The sequence below is a fragment of the Perissodus microlepis genome, chromosome 13 (genome assembly GCF_051167445.1).
Source record: "Perissodus microlepis isolate ML-2025 ecotype Zambia chromosome 13, ASM5116744v1, whole genome shotgun sequence".
Classification (NCBI taxonomy): Eukaryota; Metazoa; Chordata; class Actinopteri; order Cichliformes; family Cichlidae; genus Perissodus; species Perissodus microlepis.
The window spans coordinates 25,001,123-25,016,587 of record NC_140473.1 but is presented as its reverse complement, the minus strand read 5'-3'; the positions used below and the strand labels follow the sequence as shown (position 1 = coordinate 25,016,587).

The 15,465-nt window shown below is 40.1% G+C and overlaps 1 protein-coding gene across 4 annotated transcripts in view; it reads right to left on the bottom strand.

Moving 5' to 3' along the window:
- Positions 1 to 3,932: 3,932 nt before the first annotated feature.
- Positions 3,933 to 15,465, bottom strand: part of LOC146375220 (ABC transporter G family member 20-like) — a 39,154-nt gene continuing 27,621 nt past the window's right edge. For all 4 annotated transcript variants that reach the window (XM_084947983.1, XM_084947984.1, XM_084947985.1 and 1 more), the window contains 4 exons: positions 15,003 to 15,106; positions 11,252 to 11,411; positions 9,993 to 10,097; positions 3,933 to 8,183 (listed from right to left, as the gene is read on the bottom strand). In XM_084947983.1, coding sequence (XP_084804109.1) covers positions 8,077 to 8,183; positions 9,993 to 10,097; positions 11,252 to 11,411; positions 15,003 to 15,106 — 476 coding nt within the window. In that variant the 3' untranslated portion in view covers positions 3,933 to 8,076. The remainder of the gene's footprint in view (positions 8,184 to 9,992; positions 10,098 to 11,251; positions 11,412 to 15,002; positions 15,107 to 15,465) is intronic.

Here is a 15,465-nt window from a genome sequence, read left to right as displayed (position 1 = left end):
TGACAGAGTTAACTGGAAATTTCTATTTGCAACGTTACACAAATTTGGTTTTGGATCCTCTTTCATAAACTGGTTAAAAATATTATATTAACACAAATAATATAACTTCTAGTCCTTTCCTCCTCCACCGCTCTACAAGACAAGGGTGCCCTTTGTCCCCATTGCTATTTGCACTTGTCATAGAACCTCTCGCCATTCAATTACGCTCTACAAAAGATTACAAAGGAATAAGGAGATTTGGTGTAGAACATAAGGTGTCTCTCTATGCAGATGATTTGTTGCTATATATCACTGACCCTACTAAATCATTGCCAAAAATTATGACAGTTTTAACTGAATTTGGGAAAATTTCTGGATACAAAATAAACTTAACAAAAAGCATATTGTTTCCGATTAGTTCTTTAGAAAAATTAGATAGCGCTACATTGATCTCGTTTCCTTTTACAATCTCAAATACCTTCAAATATCTTGGAATAACTGTAACCCGTGAATTCTCTGGCCTTTTTAAACATAATTTTATTAATTTATACCATCAAACTGAACAGAACTTGGAAAGACTATCTAAACTGCCCATCTCGCTTGCTGGCCGAGTAAATATCATTAGGATGAGCACTTTACCCAAATTGTTATTTTTGTTTCAATGTATCCCAATATTGATCACAAAAACTTTTTTTAAGAAAATAGACCAGTTAATTTCTCAGTTTATCTGGAACAAGAAGACACCCAGAATAAAAAAGATATTTCTCCAAAGATCCAAGATTACAGGAGGAATGGGGTTGCCTTGTTTTCAGTTTTATTATTGGGCCTGTAATATACGTTGTATGTCATTCTGGGGCAGGGAACATAGACCTGATTGGGAACGGATGGAAAGTATGACTTTTTTCTCTAATACTCTTAAATCTTTGGTTCATTCAAACTCAGATCTGGGTAAGCATAAATGTAAAAATCCAGTAGTGTCTGACTCACTAAAAATTTGGTCTCAAATTAGAAAGCATTTTCATTGGCGTCAATGTTCAATCTTTACACCATTAATTCATAATCAAGCATACACATTGCTCTCAGGATCAACATCCCAGCTATGGACTTCCAAAGGGATACACACAATCAAGGATCTGTTTATTGATAATCGTTTTCCTTCATTTCAACAACTTCAGCAAAAATTTTCCATAGAAAACAGAGATTTTTCCAAGTATTTACAAATACGTCATTTTATTAAAGAAACGTTTCCATACTTGGAACATATATTGGAAGGAACAGACTTTATTTCGTTTGACAGACTAGTTACACAATATCGGATCAACAAGAAACGATTTTTGGAATATCAACAAATTAAATCCATAGTAAAAAAGAAATTTAATCCCAGTGAAGCTGAATTACAAACACCACCAAGTGTGGGACAATTTTTTAATCTAAAACCCCCCAAATTATTGTCTAAAATATACAGAACACTTTCTAAAATAGATGAATCAATATCCCTTCCTATTGCAAAATGGGAAGCAGATTTATCGATCAGCTTAGACCAAAACGGCCTTAGGGCGTCTGGGGAGTCCCTAGGGACGTTTTCCCTGGAGCGCCTAACCCGGGGGATGTGGCCATGACCTGGTTAGGGGCTCTGGTGGCTCTTAGATGGTGTTTTCCTTGTGGCTGCGTACAGCGGAGATGGGGGAGGGTCTGTGCTGGCGGACGTTGGTTACTGGCCTGGTAGCCTGGCTGCCCCTGGGTGGGTCCGGGACGGGCGTGGAGGCTTGGGGGTCTGGGGGTGCTCCGCCCCCGGTCTGGGGTGCTGGCTGGGCCTTGGGGGCTTGGGTCCTGGCTGTTGTGTCGCCGGAGCTGTGGGCGGGTGGGTGCAGGGGGGCTCAGCCCCAGTGCAGGGGACCTCTGGTGCATCGGCCCAACTAGGGGGCTCTCTAACTGGTGGGGCCACTTGCCCCTCCCTTTGTTCCCTCCCCATCCTCAGCTGCCTCCCTATTCCCGCTCTACCACACCCACCTGCACCCTGGTGCAGGTATGTCACCAGGGTGCAGGGGAGGCACTCCCCCTCTGTCCCCTTCTGGCCACCTGTGCCTCAATTTTATTCTGCAACCTAGACATCCACATTACTCACACTCTCACATAACACATACATATAGGGCCTTGGGGGTGGGCACGTTTTACAGCATCCAGAGGATGGTCATTGTATTCCAACCCACCTCTGGCGCTGGTGCCCTACCCTCAATTTTAAATGCATATAGACACTGAGGGTTTTCGGGAGGAGGCGTGCTGCTCTTTGATAGGAAGCAGGAACCATGCTCTCCTGTGTTTTAAATGCACTTTAGAACAGCACACAGCAACACTACATATGAGTGGGCGGAGGGAGGTTTGGGGTCTTCACTCACCCCGGTTCTGTTAGCGTCAGGGCTGGGGGGCTGGGAGGAGGTGCTGGCCATCAGATTGGGGTCTGAGATGCAGGGCCTCCCTGCTACTGCAGATAAGGAGGTGGTCCGCTTGCCTCCACCCCAGAGAGAAGGGTTACATCTCCTGGGTCTAGGTGCGGCTTGCCCCTCTGGGGGCGGGGGTACCTGGACCTGGGATATAGAGTATGTTTGGGGAGTGTGACTGTCTGTGCAGTGTCTATTTGTGTCTGTCTACACGTTGGGTGAGTGCCGAGTATTTGGTTGTGTATATGGGGGTGGGAATGCACGTTTGTGTCCACGTGCGCCTGTTCGTCTGTGTCTATATGTCAGGTTGGGTCTTAGACTCAACCTCTCTGGGTACATCTCAGGCCCTCCAAAGTACGGAGGCCTATCTCCCCTCACCACACTCCCTGCCGGTGGCTGATGCCCTCAGACGTTGGTGTGTTGGTGGTTCTTGTCGACTGGGGCTGGGCGCTCATGTATGTACCGGCTCACTCCTGGTGGCCGATTGGCGGGGCCTGGCGCCTGTGGCCCAGCTGGGCCCCTTCTTGGGGGGGTGGGGTGCCCTCAGGCCTCTGGCCTCTGGGCCTGAAGCTCGGTCCTCTCTGGCACAGCTGGCTGCCGGCAGAGCCCGCGGGCACGCCACTGCAACCCCCTCTGGCCTCTGCTCCGTAGCTGCTGGGTGACCTCTCGTTTGGGGCTCTACTCAGCTCTTCCCAGGAGGGTGGCACGGTTCCCCCCCTTTGATGGTCCTCCTCGGGTCCTCGTACCCCCTTTGATGGTCCTCCTCGGGTCCTCGTACTCTGGGGCCTCTGGATGTCTGGGGCCTGGATCTCCTCCATACCTGCTTCATGCCCTGGGGGACGGGGCTATGATTCCCCACACTCCCTAGCAGATCGTTACATGGAGAAACCTTTGGAATACAAGCATGCTGATCCACGCAGGTGTGCACACAGGTGTACACACGGGTGTTCACAGACGCGGACTACACCTTTCTTGGCTGTTGCCTCAATGCACATTGTGCGCTGTCTATCTTGCGTGCTGCACAATAGCATTTAATATTTAGTATCTACTGTTATCTACTGCTAGCTTGTTTATTGTGATGGTGCTGTATTTATTATGTTGCTCTTTTTTGTTTGTTTTCTCTTCTGTTTTTTTTTCTCCATACAGGTGACCCAGGTGTTTTGTTTGTTTTTCTTTCTTTCTTCCCCCCTTTCTCACTATCTCTTCTCCCCTCTGTTTTTTTTTCTCTCCCTCTCTTTCTTTCATTCTTTCTCCCTGTCCTATCCCCCAGTCATGTCTGTCCCGTTTGTAGCAATCGAAAATAAAATAAAATAAATACATAATTATAATAAAGGTCAATCAAATGGACCAATATGGCAAGGCCATGATGATCCACTTGGTAAAATAAATCCGCTTGGCATCTTTCTTGGCCTTAAGACAACAATTCTGATGGCTAAAGATCCAAACGGGACAAAAAAAAAAAAGTGTGACTAATTGCACAGCTCCAAGATTCAGAAGAATGAGACAAAGGCAGGATTTCATTAAGGAGTTTATTATATGAGAATAAGTGAATGCAGACACGCTTGCCCAATGTCATAGTGCATACATGTGAGAACACAGGAGTGTAAATGCTTTACATGCCCTTTAGGGAGAGACGGAGGTAGAGTTTGGAGCAGAGAGGATTTGATTCATCCTGGCAGCACAAATCTTTATAACATTGTTGATATGAACTGCAATATAAACACATCTCTCATAACTTTGAATAACTATGGAAGTGATTTCAGACTTGTATTCACTGTACAGTCCCTAAACTTGATTTGATTTGACTGATAGTGGCTTGGCAACACAGACAAACAATAAAACAAATGCAGTCATTTAACCATAAAAATTCCAACGTCTGATTTCCTCAATCACTTCCTCTTGTCATACCCATTCCGACTAAAAACAAGTAGATACAGATAAACTGACTGATCGAGATTAACTGACAAAACACATTTTCAGAATAGGAAAGTCAGATATTTAAAGGCATTATGTGTCATAAAGGGCATAATGGCCACTGCTCTCTGCAGGCTCTCTCAAAAGGTACATTACAAAGCTGCACAGGCTGCACTCAGGCATAGCAGTGCTCTGAGCTAAATGCTGAAATTATTATGCAAACATACCTTTAATGACTCTGGCATGCACGTTGATGTTAAGAAGGTATCATGTTTACCGTGTTCTCTGTTTTAGTTTAGCCCGTTGGCATGCAGATTGTATGCCAACAGGTTAAACATGCTGAACCAAGAAGCTGACTATTTTCACCCTGACAGTCTCGATGAAAGGCAAGGGACTCAAAGTCACTGCAACTCATCCACATGTATCATGATTTTTTATACCAAATAGCACGAGAGAACATGCAATACTAATAAATAATAAAGCAATGAAAAATGCAAATCTGGTGGTGGTGCAGAAGTAAAGGTCAATGGATCATCAAACTGGGATTCTTCAGATTGAAACCCTGAATATCAACACAAATTTCATGACAGTGCATCCAATATGTGTTGTTACCCAAGCAATTTTGCCAATGTTGTGCTGCATCCTTTTTGACAAAGTCTAATATATTTAATTTGATATGCTTGTTCTTGAGATATCGTTAGCATTATAGGACCAATGCAGGAGAATCTCCATAGCTCATTTAAATCAGAATCTTTAGTTGGATCATTGCAGTTCACGTAAATCACAAGATGCAAAAACATGCACACGTTTGCTCAGATGTTTACTTTTACATATTATTTAGCTGGTCTTGTAGGTACATTTCCAACTGGAGTGTGGGAAAGTAAATGTAAGTAGTGAACACAAGATTATTACTCAGTAATCGATACAAAGCACTTTTGAAAAAAAAATCAGAAATTTTACACAGATCACACTGAGTTTTGGCAACAATATATCAGCTTTCCAAGAACAAAACAAACAAACAAACGCATCTGTACAGAATTAGCAACAGTTTTACATGAGCTGCACCAATTTTACCACCACTTTAACATAATTTTATATAAAGACAGATTATCGTGTGATGAAAGTCAACTGAGGCACAGAGGTAAGAATATGAACAGAGCTACAGTATATCCTCACAGTGTGGCAAAATACAGTAAAGTCCATTTAGAAGTCCTCTGAACATCATAGAAAGCTGTTTAAATAAGATGAATAAGTCAACGCTCCCTACCAGTCAAGAACACAATGTCCCTTAAAATGTGCGACAGGGACACTGATGAATGTACAGCAGAGCAACAAGAGCAGATTTACAGTGCAAGAAAATCTCAGTACACAGCATGGTGTATGCACATCTCCATCATTAAGCCATAACGTAAGCCAACACAAAGAAAGCAGAGGGACTTACAGTCATTTAGATTCATTATTTATCCTGTTAATGGACATATTAATGATATAACTGCCGTTACCAGCACTGTTGCATCATGGGTAAAAAAAACAACAACATTATGCATCAGTATGTGTTTTTAGATCAACAGGATGGAAACAAAAACTGGGTAAAAAGTAAAATGTGATTTATTAAACATTAATGAATGTAAACATTTCTAAATCTTAGACTGGCATGACATGTAATGCTGGTTTGGTGCTTTTGCAGCACTGTGGGTCTCTCAAAGGTTTTTACATTTAAAGAAACACGTTGATATTTTGGGAAAATAGATAAAAGGATATATGCCAATGTCACTTCTTAAAAAAGCTCTTGAACAGTAAAAAAAATACTTGTGGTTGAATATGTCCTTATTTTTATTTTAGTTCAGTTATTTAGTTATATTTTTTTGATGAATCAAAACATGTATTAACCTTTAAATATTTTTGTGTTTTGTTTTTTTTTTTTTAAATTGGGCAGGTTGTTTTACCCTTTCCTGTATTAGCGCTAAGCTAAGCCAACGGTTTATCTTCCCCTATTATTAGGCCACCAGAAAGTCAAACTATTCCTCTGAAGACATGATGCTATGGGTAAAGGCAGACAGCTCACTGGTTTACACTTAAGTTATTCTTCTGCAGTGAATCTATGCAGACACTACGATGTAGCGTACACAAGTGGCTGACATGGTTGCCAGCATATACACCTGCGCTTGCATCAGTGTGACATATAATTACATTGCTGGGGAGGTGCACATCAGGTTATTGTGCATGGTTTCTGGTTATGATGCACCTATGATGTAGATTTAAGACAGAAAAATAAACAACCTGTGAGATATAGGCATGTCTTGTTTTAAAAAAATTTTCCTCATTGTTTATTCTAACCTCTAATTGGAAACATACCCACAAAATAAAGAGTGGTATCTGTTGTAGGATGTCAAAGCACCCCCAAAGTCAAAATTAACATTTCTTTATTGCAGTTTACTTCTACATAAAAAAGGAAGGAAAACCAAGCTTTTTGACTATAAACACCTTATTTCTGCATTTTCATTTGATTTTTCTTCCCTTTTTTTTCTCCCTACTTTCCATAACATGTTTAATTCAAAGCAGCATTACTCCTGTGTGCTTTTAATCTGTATTATTCTTAAAGAAAGATTAATAAAAAGTCTGAGCAAATTAAATGTCTGTGTAAAAAAATATAGTTGTATGGATTAGTACAGCTATATACCAGCGAAAGGAAATCTGTCCAAGAACCTCCACTCTGTCCAGCAAAGTAGAGAGAAATAATAATTAAAAAACAGATACAGTACCAATACTTTCTCCATCACCAAACTCCTCCTAAAAAAAGAGAAAATCTTCAGGCTGAACAGTCAACAGCGATAATGCACCTCTACGTGACGATTTTGCAGCACCTGGTAACACGGTGAGATGAAACCACTTCCTGTCAAGTCATAACCAGGCAGGACAAAAAGCTGAACACAAACATCAAAAGCGAGCAGATAGAGAAGATGGTGTTTCTGTGGGAAGTCTGAATGGGTGAGAACCTTCTGAGCAACATGATGCAATCAGCACTTTAAAACTAGTCCCACGACATTATGCAACAATCATCTACTCAGGATCTCTGCTTGGAAAACATTTTCACATTTTGTTGTGGACAAAAAGCTTCTGTTGTGCTAAGATTCTTCTTTTTTATATAAACTTGAACAGATTTGTCTGTTTAATTCAAATATACACAGGATAGACAGTATATACTGCAAGGACAAAAAACAGTTACATTCACTTTCTTCCCCCCCCCCCCCCAAAAAAAAAAATGGGCTGCTCCACTTGATGTAATATAAAGTGTATTACAGAAAAATCTTTAGTAGCATTATGGTGTTGAGTTAAAGAAGCTACGGATAGAATTGAAACAAACTAAAGGACCACACACGATACTTAAATAACATATTGTGCATGTACATTTTCTACCTTGTGTATTTCTGTGTGCAGCATCCTAAATTCACACTTGCGTTTAAACAGGCCAAAGGCAACTGCTGCAGGTTCAGGCAGCTGGATAAGGGACCCCAAGAGTCTATGTTTGTAAGTGTGTGTGAGAGAGACATAATTTGGAGGAGAGCGACTGATGCATTCAACCCATCAGACTATTAAACCACAGTGAACCCCTCCCCTCCCTTTTCCCTCTTGCTGTTGCCCCAGTCCATCCACATGCAGGAGGCCCTGGTGAGTCGTTGACTTCAAGACTTCCCCTGACAGCTCCACCCCCCCATTCTGAGGGAGGCTCTGTGGGGTGAGGCTGTCACGTCCGCAGCTTCAGGATGACTGTCGCCAGGATGAGGAAGAAAGTGTTCCAGCCCAGGGTAACAGCGAAGCCTCGCCACACCATCATCCGAGACAGACCCCAGCCTGATGGGAAGATTTATATCTACATTTACTACATAGATTAAAAAAACAAAAGAAAAAACAAGCAAAGAGTGGACACAGAAAAAGACAAGGTCGACGATTTCAGCACCAGATTTATGCAAACTGTGATCAAAAAGTTCTGAGACTGCACCTATAAGAAAGCAGAAACTCTACCCCCTCACTTCAAGGTTGTCTCTATATGCACTAATACGTATTTCCCTGATCTCATGCCAATTTAAGATTTCTTTCTAACCACCCTTTTATTTGTGATTTGTGCAGAGAGCAAGCATCAGCTTCTGTACCCATTTGACTCTTCATGTTGAGGACCATCAATGGGAGCTGGGCTTCCAGCTGCAACTCAGAGACGTGTCAGGCGTGTCAGATCAATTGTGCAAAAAAGGAGCATGCTTTTACATTTTTTGTTAGATTTACAGTGTTGTGCACTGTGACACTGTCCAATGGGTCAGACTGCCAGTGGGAAGCTCTAATGTAACCTGTGTGTGACCTTTGATGAAATTCACCCAAACTGTGGTATGCATCACCCACCCGGCTTAACAGATTGATCCCTGCAACTTCTTCTGACAAAATAAATACAAGTTGAAGGTTGTTGTTTTGCAAACGCACACCTGCAAGTGGTCAGAGTGGACACGGAGAGATCAAAGACAGGGCAAGACTGCTGAAAGAGGCCCCAGTGTTTCAATAAAAATCAGGGACAATTTTTGCTTTTTTTTATAGCCGACAGTCTCTGAAGAATTTTATCGTTTTCCGAGACTTTAGTAAACTAACCCTTTATATCAATAAGAATAAGAAAGGGTTTACAAAAAGTGGACACAACGTGATGTGATTTAGAAATTCGTAACTTGTGTCTCTTTTTTTTTCTGTCTATTAAAAAAATTATCAATCAAAAAAAAAGAACTAAAGTGACTCACAGATGTAGCTTCAACTCATTTAAAGCTGACCTACTGTTAAACTTTCATGTCTGCTGGACTCTGTTAGAGTTGCTTTGCATGTTTTAAAATAGACCTCAGAGCGCCCCTTAGTTTATCCTCGGTTTGAAATAAGCTGTTGTAGCTCATTTTGCTTCATGCCAGTTTTCTTATAATGGGCTCCCCTTTGAAGGTGGGGGAACCCAAGTGTTTCGAGCAGACTCAAGCCCAAATTTTATCTCACAGGGATCTCTCATATATAAGCTGACCTCAGTATCTCAAAAAGGTTTTAGTACAAGCTTCGACCCCTGGAAAAAAAAGAAAATAAAACAAAGCATAATAGATTGATCTTAAATCTGGGTCTGAGTTTATAGACAGGGACATCTTGTATGAGATTAAACAGTCATCAAGTCCAGTTAGCAAATGTGGCAGGATGAAGCTGCATTTTCCATGGTAAAAGAAAGGAAAGGTGGCAGTTAATTTCCTAAATTGAACTCTAACATTGTGGTCTTGTCCCTGTGAGATTTTTTCCACCACACCTACACGATAAGGCCTTCAAACAGGAAATGGCTCCTCCGACTTCCTCTGTATCAAGTAACACAAGGGGAGCTCGTGCTGTCATCAAGTCTTATTGTTCAGAGGTCAACAGGAGGAGAAAAGATTGGAAGACAGAGTGAAACCACTACACCTCCTGAGAGATGAGTTACACTGGACCCAGAGCTGATTAATGATTTAGTCAACTGGCTCCGTTGTGCACAACGTAATCATCTGAGCCGTGCACACGCTGCTAACTCTTACACGCTACCAATATGCCATATGGTGCGCAGCAACAACACATGACGTTAAACTGTTGTTGTGTGTGATGTGTTCTGTGCATGAGCGTTACCTCTGTACATGATACAGCGAAGGGCTTCTGAGGCGTAGGTCTGAGGAAGGACCAGGCTAAGGTAGCGGAGAGGATACGGGATACATTCCACGGGCCAGATGATACCTGCATCACAGGACAGAGAGGACAATGTGTCAGATGTGGGTAAGATATCATTTACACCTCCAGCATGAATGCTTTGTGTCTAGATTCTGATAACAAGCAGGCTGTGAAGCATTAAAATAATCTGCCCTTTCTCTTGTTTTTTTTCTGTTTTTTTCACATTCCAAATCAGGTTCAAAGTTCAGTCTGAGCAGCTGAAAAACTAATCTCACTTCATGGTGCATTTAGCAGCTCTTCTGCAGCAATCACTTCATCAGCACACAAATTTTGCTTTGAATTGCAGATGTTCAGAATTCCATCTTTTTCTAAGGAAGTCTGGACTCAAAGTTCAAAGATGGAAATATTGTGATATGGCTGGAAGATCCAGAGCAGAACAGCAACAGGATGAACACTGCAGTGGAGAGATTTTATTCACTGCTGTTTCCGTCCTTTTAGGCCACAGCATCAAAATAAGAAAAAGCCTTACAGATGTATGCAGAGTAACTATTACATCCTCCAAAAATATCTTAAAAAATATCAGTTTCTTTACTCATGAATCATTAACTGGGACTTAATCAAAGGAATAACAAGCATGTCAAAATTATATCACAAATCTGACATGCTTCACACTGATATAAGAGCATTTTACACTTCATTGTATATTTCAGGCATGTTTTTCTTGTCTGCGTGTTTTTTCACTGGATTTTGTTGTTATTGTTTTACGTGGCCCTTGGGAAGACTAGCAACCAATTTGTGCAACTGCAGGGCTGCTAACAAGAAGTCTGATATGATATGAAAACACTGGATGACTTAGTGTGCATAAGAAAAACCAAAATTAAAGAAAATCTGCTGTAAATGATTAAACATCAGTGAGTTAGACAGTGGGCTTTAGTCTTAGTAAGCTTATTTGCACATCAGTGTCAGCAAAGAATAAACACATTTCCCATAATGTATATGTACAAAATATTACACATCCTCCTACAGCTTCTAAAGTTTTGAGCTTTTAATCCAAATAAAACCACCATTTATTTGCACTACCTACACAAATGCTTACACCCAGTTCACAACATCAAAGATGATTTAATCAGATTCTAATTCCCTGATTCAGTGATGCTCAGACTCACACCTACTGTGCTTTTTAAGGCTTTTTACTCACAACAGTAAATCTCACTGCTTACCACTAAGAATGAGGTTGGGGTAGAAGATACCCAGAGCGGCCTGGTTGGCGCTCTGCTCATCGTCGATTGCAGATGAGATGACGAGGCCGAATGAGATGCCTGTGACACCCTGCAGGACTATCAGAATTATGACGAGCACCAAGGACCCTTCGTTAGGGTTCTGCAAAGACAGAGAGAGAGAGAGAAAGAGATGAAGAGCAGGGGTAAGAAAAAGATAACAAGCTTGATTAAGTTGTGGGCATTTTAAATGCAAAGCTGCAGCAGACCTAAAAGTTAAGAAAAATAGAGGGGAAGCTAGAACAAAGCAGTACTTCCAGCATCATAAACATGGGTAAGGGCCTTCCATCGGATTATTACTGCAGTGATTAAAATGTTTCAGCTGGCAGGTCATTTAACCCTAACTGATGCAGTGAGTAGCTTCTTATTTTTTATCCAACCATGTCAGAAAACATATCTGTGGTCAGAAAGGTCAAATTATTGGCCTGCAAAGAAAACAACTAAAGAGAGTGATGGAATTACTAAAAATCATATGGTTGGAAAAGAAAAATCTTCAACGACTAAGTGAGATAATTTTCTGCACAGTGTGAAGAAAACCTCTTTGCTAGGGTGCATAAAGATTGAACTCTGGAGCAATGGGAAAAGGGAATAATCTCATATTTACACTGTTCCAGACTGACTGGTGTATCAGCGTAAAAACAGAGGTGGATAAAGTGATGCACCAATTACGTCTACTCTCTGTGAGCCTCTGGGGGGCTATGCTATGATCTGGGGTTGCTTCATTTTGTCAGGTCTAATTCAGCAACATTATGTACCCCAAAAATGAGGTGAGCTGACTGCCTGCATCTCATCATCAGTTCTGCTCTGCTTGGAAATAAATGTTGTAACATTGCATAAGGTCATCAAAATGATGCCACAGCTAATGTGCTGTGATTAAAGCTAAAGATGGTCAAGTATTCAATATTGTTTTAGTAAGCACAGTATTACTTATCACAAGTAGAAAAAGCTGAATAAACACACACAGAAACTGCAGCATTACAACCAGATTTTTAAAACTTAGAAACAATGTAAGCTTTTCTTCTAAAATATATTACAATTGTCTGTCTGCTGGGAGTTTTTAAAACTATTTGAAGATGATAGTAGTTTTTTTAAAAAATGTTTGTGATGGTTTATGTTTGTGTCACAGAATTATTGATGAAGCTAAAGCCATGGAAAACCATGATATGATACATTTTAAAAAAGGAGCTGTGAAAGACGTTTGATGGACATGAAATTACACCAGCGCTTGCTGCATGCTCACTCCCGACATGATGTACAATCATCTTGTGTGGCTGTTAAAGGGGAATTCCACTATTTTATCATATCTGCATGGTCTGTGGGGAAAGAGAAGTCTGAAGATGAATAAATAAATAGAGGTGAGGAGTTAGAAAGAAATGAGATTGCAGGGCTGATCCTAATCTCGGTCTTAATCAGTTGAAAACGCTTTCCTAATGTGTAATAAATTATTATGTTTTCAAGGCCATTTTAAGAAGTTTTAACATTTAGTTTCACCACAGATAACAAGGACAAATAGTTTTTACCCTGACTATACACCAGTGAAATGGTCCTGTGATGTTAATATGGGAAGTTATCATGCATTAAAAAGTGGTGTACAAAATCAGACACTGCAGAGAGGAGTTTAACTGTCCACCACATGTAACATATCAGAGTGCAATACTAAATCACCTGGGGCGACTTTGAATCAGTGGAATTTTTTTTAAATAACACAGGAAAAGACAAGAAGATGAGATGAAGAGAAAGGGGGGAAAAGATAAAAAAAGAAAACAAAAAAAAAACGTAGAAGCACTTTGATTTTCTGGACTTATCTTCAGCCAAAAATACCACAAGAAATGGAAAGAAATATCACTGATAGTGAACTTTGATCTGTTGTGTAAATGAGATATGAAACTTTTCAAAATCACATAAAAGCAGTAAAACAGAGACTGGAAGTCTCGCCTCACAAGATTCCAGGTGATAAGCTCCTTCGCTAAACTGTGTGTGTGTGTGTGTGTCTGTGCCCTCCTTGGAGTGTTAAGACACTTCCCGTCTCCCCTGACAACGTGCAAAAATAAACCTGCACCAAGAGACCACATGACCACTCGGTTGCCACAGCAATCAAGGCCTGTTGTTGTGGTGATCCCACAGTGATCCTTGGATACGGCTGGAGCGGGAAGTGATTTATGGAGCGGTGGGTTCTGTGGACTTGAGCACCTTAATTAACACACACACACACACACACACACTAACATAGAGGAGCGCACGCATAAAAGCAGGTCCCTGCATGAACTAAACGCACACTCACATTTATACTCTATGTTACTACTATGTTCTTTCTTCTCTCTATTGATTTCATATGGATGTCTATCAATAATCAGTAGTGAAGGAAATCCCGATGTTCCCACTGGTTTGGTCATTAAAGCCAAGGTTATTAAAGTTAATCGAACTTGTGACATTTACGTTAATGGTAATAAAAATTAAAAGTATAACAAAAATAAATAAAATTCCAAAAATGTCTTTAGCAGCAACAACATAACAACAGCATAAACTAATGAAAAAGAGAAAACCATAAAACTCTGGGTTTAACAGTTCAGATACTTTTCTCACTGGATGTCAGAAGGATTCATATTCTTTAAATAAAGAAGAAGCTACTTTCCCTTATATGTTCTTCCTGGCCCAATTCCAAAGGGATTTGTATCTCCTTTTAGGATTTTTTTGCTTGTTAGTCAGTTAGTTTAAACCAATACACAACTGAGCCACTGTTTAAAGTCTTTAAATGTGAAGACAAGTTTTCATGTCCTCATAGTCAAGTCATAAAACAGCAAATAGTCAATGAAAACTGGCAAGATTTGTCACATGTTTCATGACATCAGCGATTCTACATTAAATCTAGTCATAATATGGTGAAAAGCAGCACCGTTTGATAAGTCCATGTGTATATATAGTAGCTGAACTTTGTCTTGCCACATAAATGATGTTATGAAACAGTTTTGGACCAATAGAAGAAAGTGGAAAGTGGCCTTTATGTGATATATTTCCTCTTGAGTGCACTGTACCTAAATTTTTATGAGGGAAAAAAAGGTATATGCTTGAAAAAAATAGAGGTTAATAAAATTATCATAAAATTATGACTTGAATCCACTGCAGGTAAAGTCTGATTTTGATGATGTAGGAAAAATGCAAATGAAGATGGTAAAAGGTCAGTGAGGCATTAACCTTCAGTATGTCAGAGCTGTTCCCTGCGTGTTGAACGAAACCATATCAGAGGCGGTTTTAAAAAGCAAAGAAAATCTCCCTCACACAATGAGTTTGCAGCACAGGAAATACCACGTTTCAACCTAAAGTGTTCAACATTAAGTGACCGTGTTGTGGTCTCAGCAAAGGTTAAACAGGACTGACCCTGTGGTCTGGCTTTGCAAACACTTATTGGCATTACACTGACTGAAAGCAAACACAGAAAATCAATTAAAGAAGCAAACAGTGAGGTGACATCTGTTATACTGTGAGGTAAAAATAACAGTCAGCCTTGTTTATATAACCAAACCGTTCTTAAGGCTTCTATTTTTATCATTCATTTCCCCTGCTGATACTTCATCTCTGTGGACTTCATTTTTTACTGCTGCAAAGGTTCATCTTAAAATCGATTCATATCAAAGATTCATCTGACTACGTCTGTATTTTGAGTTTCTGTGTTATTTTTTGGTTTTATTGCTTCTACCTTGAAGACGAGCAGCATCATAAGAAGCAGCAGGATGATCTGAACGCTGATGACGAACAGCTGAGAGAAGAGGTGAGCCAGCATTGTCTCCAGAGAGCTCACACCTGATAGAAACACAGAGAGACAAAATTCAATAAACTCACTAAAAGATCTTTACACATTTTACATTCACATCAATTATTTAATCAATTACGTAATGTTGCAGTCAATTTATGGGTTCCCAGTATCTATCAAATCATAATCATAACAGAGGATAAACATAAACTGCTTCATAAACATAAACTTTTTAACTGCTCAGCTATATTATACTTTTTTTTTTATTACAAACTAAGTCACATGTGATACCTGCAACTATAACACATTTTTGATATAATTACAAATACTCAATAAGAGATTACTATTAACTCATAATCCATTTTAATGCTAAAAACAGCAGTTTATAAGAAGATCAAAACAAAAGGTT